At 41.4% G+C, this 5,799-nt stretch overlaps 1 protein-coding gene across 2 annotated transcripts; it reads left to right on the plus strand.

Moving 5' to 3' along the window:
• Positions 1–355: 355 nt before the first annotated feature.
• Positions 356–3,970, plus strand: LOC147631122 (uncharacterized). 2 transcript variants are annotated; one of them, XM_086809456.1, is made up of 4 exons: positions 356–2,220; positions 2,706–2,820; positions 2,980–3,216; positions 3,344–3,970. In XM_086809456.1, exons 1-4 carry the CDS (start codon positions 549–551, stop codon positions 3,444–3,446), a joined length of 2,127 nt encoding a protein of 708 aa, XP_086665582.1. In that variant the 5' UTR covers positions 356–548; the 3' UTR covers positions 3,447–3,970. The 2 variants fall into 2 exon arrangements, with proteins under 2 accessions (XP_086665582.1, XP_086665583.1); XM_086809457.1 differs by having other exon boundaries at positions 2,980–3,210.
• The last annotated feature ends 1,829 nt before the right edge of the window (positions 3,971–5,799 follow it).

Below are 5,799 nucleotides of genomic sequence, written 5' to 3' on the forward strand. Positions count from 1 at the left end.
GTTATTTATGTGAAGATGACATATGGGATTTCCTTTGTAAAATTTTGAACGAGATCAAAAAGGAGTAGAATAGTGTGGATGTGGGGTATTAGAGGTTGTGAGAAAGTAGGGTGTGGGTGTGATGTATGTTGTTGGTCTGATTTTCAATAGTTAATATATATACTTTATTGTTCAAAAAAAAGGCTGAGCCAAATGATGTAATATATTACCTTAGACTAATTTAAAACCTAAGGTAATATTTACTAATCAGGCCCCTCCTAAATTAGATTTGAAAATTCGTGCAACCTTTCCCTCCTTTTAGAAATTCGAAAGTTTCCCTCGTCTTCTCAGAGCTTTAGAAGCCCTTCAAATTGACGCCCTCTCTACACCCTAGCTCCCATCGCAAGTCCTGATCTGCTGGTAATACCCTTGCCCTCATGGTCTGTTGAAACCCTAACTCAGGCTTTGCTGGAAACCCTAGCTCTCAGGGTCTGCACGAAGCCTTAGCTGTTGGAGTCGGCCAAAAACCCAAGCTCTCAGGTTCTGTCCGAAATCCTAGCCTTCACGAAATGAGGCTTGTCAGATCCGAAAACCCCTCTTTCCCGCCATTGGACCCCCTTCCCTTGGAGATATCCTGGGCTCTGGAAGCAGAGAGAGATGGCGAGATTGCTGATTTCCTTAATGAGGGGAAGCCTTCCTCCAGAAAGGTCGAAAGCAAGGGTGCTAGAGATCGGCGAGACAGTAACCTGAGCTCTGCAAAATGGTCAAGCAGTGGTAACAGGAAGGATTGCTACAGAGGAGGAGATAGAGGGATGGAAGATCGCCCTATGAAGAGCAGTACCCCTCATACAAGGCCCTACGAAACCCTTGCCCTAGAAGAGAAAGAGGTCATAGCCCTGAGTGATGATCTATGGAGCAAATCAAGAAGCCTACGTGAAAATAGCAGGCAAGAGTCCTACACACCTTCTTCAAGGTGCTATGCGCCAAGTGGCCACAGCAGATTTGCAGAAATTTCAGTCCCAGAGGGACTTGATGACCTGCGCAAGCCATCTCATGGCCATAGCCATCCTCGTAGCAGAGATAAAATGGATCGGCATGAATCAAGAAGCTACATTGGAACCAAAAGGTCTGAAAGAGGACGCGGGCCTCGTGATGTGTACGTAAGCAAGCGGCATTCCAGAGCTCGCGATAATAAGAAGCACGGCTATGGGGGACTCTACAGCAGCAGACTGGAGAGAAAAGCAGAACTTGTAACCTTCAAAGAACGCAGAAATCATAGCTATTGTGAGGCACAGAACAAGGATAGATCAGGCGTAGAAAATCATGGTTTTACAGAGGTTCAGAACAAGCTTACAGTTAGGTCGGGCTATGAAATGCATGGCCGTGGTGAGTGTAACAAGCTTGAAAAGGAATTAGGTTTTGCAGAACATGGGGATAGAAACAGCCATGAAAAGAAGGTAGGGCATGAAGAGCACGCCTATGGCAAAAACCAGTACGAATGCGAGGAGAAAGTAAGCCAAAACAGGACTCAGTTGAGATTTGGGTTGGAAGAAACGAAGGAACACACTGATGCCTTATTCATGCAATCAGGACCTGAAAAGAACAAAGAAGTCATGGATCAGGAAGAAGATGCTGCAGCATTGAAATCCAATGCTGTTGAAGAAGGGCTGAATAGCTTTGCAGAGAACTGTGATATCAGCTCTCATGAAGGCAATCTTGAAATGCCATGCAAAGAAGATCAAGAAGTAAAGAGGGATGCTTCTCTGGATTCCAAGGATCAGTATGAAATGCTGGCCTCCTTGCTTCTTGATGATTCACTGGACATTGAATCGGAATTTGAGTTAACTCTTGCCCCAGGGCCCCTCAATTCTGAGTTCTGTGGCTCCATATTTGAAGAGGACTTGGAGCTTCCAATCAGTATGGAAGTTAACATGCTTGAAGATAGTGTGATGGGAGGAGAGGCTATGTTAGCTGGAGCAGATGAGACGATGGGTTCCACTCAAGCAATAGATCTAAAGAATAATTCTTTCGTGTCTGGCACTACATTGGAAGATGGTAAGAGGATGGTGCACAACCCTGTCTGCAGCAACAAGATGGTGAGTAAGATCTCTGCTATGGAAGAAGCTGCAAATAAACCTGCTGGAAAATTGGGAAACATTCATCCTTCCGAAAGGTCTAAACTTACATCTCCACCAGTGTTTGTGGATGTCACCAACAAATTTAACATCCAAGCTGTCCCAGGTCAGCATTCACCTTTGCCAAAGTATACATGTGCTTAAAAGATTAAATATCAGGGTGTATGTAAGTTTCTGTGTCCGTGTGCATGCTGGCATGCATTTTGTGCACCATGCATGTATGTGGTGGTGAGCTTGGTGCACCTCTGTGTTTGTTTGTCAATATGTATGCATGGATGCACGTAAATGCCAGTCATATGTTGGCCTATTAATGTGTTCAAATGATGTGGTGCTGCATATATTTGATCATGCACATGCTAGTCGTGAGTCCACTATGTTGGTGATCACACAGTGTGTCAGTATTCGCGTTGCAGGTGATGCCTGTAAGTGTGAGCGAGCCATTTCAGTGTTTGTGTATGTTGGGCTACGTATTGCAAAATTGCATGCTTCTATAGATGCACTCGCTTGCGTAGAATTGCTTGAAGTGAGTACGTCCGTTTATGTGTTCACGTGCATTTTGAGCTTATGGGTTGTTTTTTGTGGTTTCATCAGTTGTGAAAGAGCAGGTTCAAGAGGATGATGCTCATCGGCTGAGCCAGAGGCAGAGGCAGATAGAATTTGGGAAGAATACTCTCGGATATGAGCGCTACAGTGAGCTAGTCCCTAGGTATGATTAGCACATTTTCTCAAGCTAACCAGTTCCATGTATTGCGTAGATAGGTTAATTATGTTAGTTTCACTACAATGAAGCTAGCTTCTTGTTTTTAGTGAGGTAACACAAGAGCTCCATTCTGGTAACTAGATCTAAGCTCTTCAAAATTTTCAGGTTTAAGCGGAAAAGAACAGATCCTCAAACACCAAACCCCAAGCAGGTCTGCAGCAAGCGCAGCTGGGACGGACAGATTCGCAAATGGAGAAGGCTTCTACATGCGTATGACCCTCCTGTGGAAGATGGAGAGGTGATGGCAGAAGACTTCAGCCTCCTCAAGTCAAGCCAGGGCCATCTCAAAGTAGAGGGTTCTGATGCAGAAGCAGAAGATGCTAAGCCTCAGCACAGGCAAGGGTCCGTTTTCTTTAACTTTCCTCTTGTCCTTATCAGTGTCCCTGTGATCTAATCTAATGGGCACTTTGGTTTTCCTCTGTAAAAGCAAAGAGCCAACCTGAGCCTATGTTGTGTGCTCACCTTGCAGGTCTTCTCAACCAAAAGAAAACCAAGGCGCCAATTCTGATAAGAGGAAGATGATGGCCAAGGACTTAAGTCTGGCCATATACGAGGATTGGATGGAGTCGTAAGTACCCAACCTTGTTTAAATCCAAATCCTGCAAGCGTTGCAGCAGTTACGGTGGAAGGGCTAAGATGACGGTGGTAGCCCTGACAAGGTGTGCAGGCAGAGTCCTGGATACCAGCAGATTGTCAATAAACAACGTAGCCAACACTACTCTTTTTTGAACAAAGCTCTCCTCATCCTTATTACTTTCGCCTCTTCTCTGTGGCACTGCTGCTCCTTTGTATAGCTTGGAAGGGGCCCTTCTTTATCACCCTAATGTATCCAAGAGATTTTCTGGCACAATAATTCATGATGGGCTGCTATCTTAATAGTGACAATTCACAAGAGCCTAATGCTTGCCTTTTGAGAGAGGGAGGGGCCAATGTCTCATCATGCCTGGTGATGATTTATGAAGGCATGTGCTAGCTCTAAATTTGTTGGCTTTGTGCAGGAACAAGTCACCATCTTGCTTAAAGCATGTGAGCCTATAACTAATAGTACAGTAATCATGAAGTCACCATCTCTGTTTGTGGGCTCTATTCTTTCAAACTAGCCATCATGAATGCCAACTTTCATGCATTTCACATTGTTTGCATCATACATTAGGTCCCTCTTGTGTGTTCTCTACTCTTTCTATAGCAAGTTGCAAAACCGTCATCATCAAATGGTTGAGGAAAATGCTCAAGGCAACCATCTTTTGCTTTGAGGATTATGTCGTACGTTTTTATGTTTGTTTGTTTCCTAGTTATGTGGCTGAACACTTGTATGTTAATGTTTGTTTGTTTCCATTTTTTGTATAGTATATACAAAAAGTTTTGTTATTTTATTTCAAGTGGATGACAGAAAATTTAAATATTTTATAGGTTTGATCATTAGATTCTTCAAATTTTCTTATGATCAATCCTAAGGTGGTTAGCTATAATTTAAACGAATGATCTTAAGATCTCTTACATTGTTGGCATCAAGCACATTATATCAAACATATGGAAAAAGCTTGATGAAACCTATGGGCATCAAGCATATTATATCACGCCCATCATGATGGTCAAATACCCTTGGTAGAGTTTTGTTACCAATACACTAATGGCTCTTGTATTGTCATGTCTCCTTTTGAAGCCATGTATCGGATACAAGGTGCACATATGTTTAGTGGCTTTTCATGACTACAATGAATCCCATGTCAACGAAGATTTGTAGAAGATGCAAGCAAATTACACAATTGCAAAGAAAATGCTAGTAAGTCCAAAAAGCATATGAACTTCAAAGATGGTAATCATGTAACCTTGAAGATACCCAAGCCTAGGTATGCTTCAATAAAGGGAAACCCCAACACTAAATTAGACATGAATATCATAGATCTTATAAGGTGATAAGAAAGGTTGTTAAAGTGGCCTACCAAATACATTTACCTCTAGGAGCCAAGATACTTTTCTAGCTTGAAAAGTATACTAGAATTACAAGTACTTGATGAGTTGCCACCTTGAATGAAGAGGGAGAATATAGTAGATTCCAATAAAAGTGGTAGGAAAGGGAGAGAGTCCCAAGGACAACTCTATATAAAATAAGATTAAGTGGAAAGGACTACCTAAGGATAGTCTTTTTGGCAACTTGAGGATTACATGAAAGAATATCCATAGTTGTCATTGCAAGATTAGTTTGCTTAAATCTTGAGATTTTATCAATCTCTTTTAGATGCGACGTTTACATGTCTTACATATTTATTTTAAGGATAAGATCTTTTAAGAGAGGATGGACTTCTTTGTGTATGAGTCTCATTCTTGATGTGAGGTGAGATCTTGGAGTAGTATGAACATGCTTCAAGGATTAATATTCAATATAAATAGTGTACGTAAGTTCTTATGCCCCTTGAATGTAAAAGTCAATCCATGTATTTAGTTTTTTTATAAGTTAGAGAATTAATTTGTTTGCAAAAACACTTGAAATCATTCAAAGAGAGACTAATAGTGCACCTACATTCTTATGCCCATTGAATGTGAAAGTCAATCCATATATTTAAATTGTATCATAGTCTTGGTGCTTTATTAGAGAAGGAACAACCAAGTTGAAGCGTAAGTGACAATCTTTGATATCCTCCATCATTGTTAGTCTTATGGTTTAAGGGATATTGATAGCTTTTACGGTAGTTGTGCACTTCTTTTAGGAGCAACAAGCATAAGGGATACATGTTCTAGTGGTTATAGTGGCATAATGGATATTGATGGCTTTTGGAAGATGTGTACTCCACTTTTGGGAGTAGAAAAGCACTTTTAACTTTTTCTTGCCCTCATCATGTGCCTTATAAGCACAATCTTGTGTCTTCATAGATTGTAGTGGGAAGCTTCTTATCGTTTGCTTGCATCTTCTTGGAACATACCATT

The sequence above is a fragment of the Cibotium barometz genome, chromosome 15, assembly GCF_041138505.1.
Source record: "Cibotium barometz isolate CiBa-2024 chromosome 15, ASM4113850v1, whole genome shotgun sequence".
Lineage (NCBI taxonomy): Eukaryota > Viridiplantae > Streptophyta > Polypodiopsida > Cyatheales > Cibotiaceae > Cibotium > Cibotium barometz.

Excerpts from the sequence above, each read along its gene's own strand:
- LOC147631122 (XM_086809456.1), top strand. The coding sequence starts at position 549 with ATGAGGCTTGTCAGATCCGAAAACCCCTCTTTCCCGCCATTGGACCCC. Across the intron at positions 2,821-2,979 it reads TACAGTGAGCTAGTCCCTAG|GTTTAAGCGGAAAAGAACAG; the intron begins GTATGATTAGCA and ends CAAAATTTTCAG. Across the intron at positions 3,217-3,343 it reads AAGCCTCAGCACAGGCAAGG|GTCTTCTCAACCAAAAGAAA; the intron begins GTCCGTTTTCTT and ends CTCACCTTGCAG.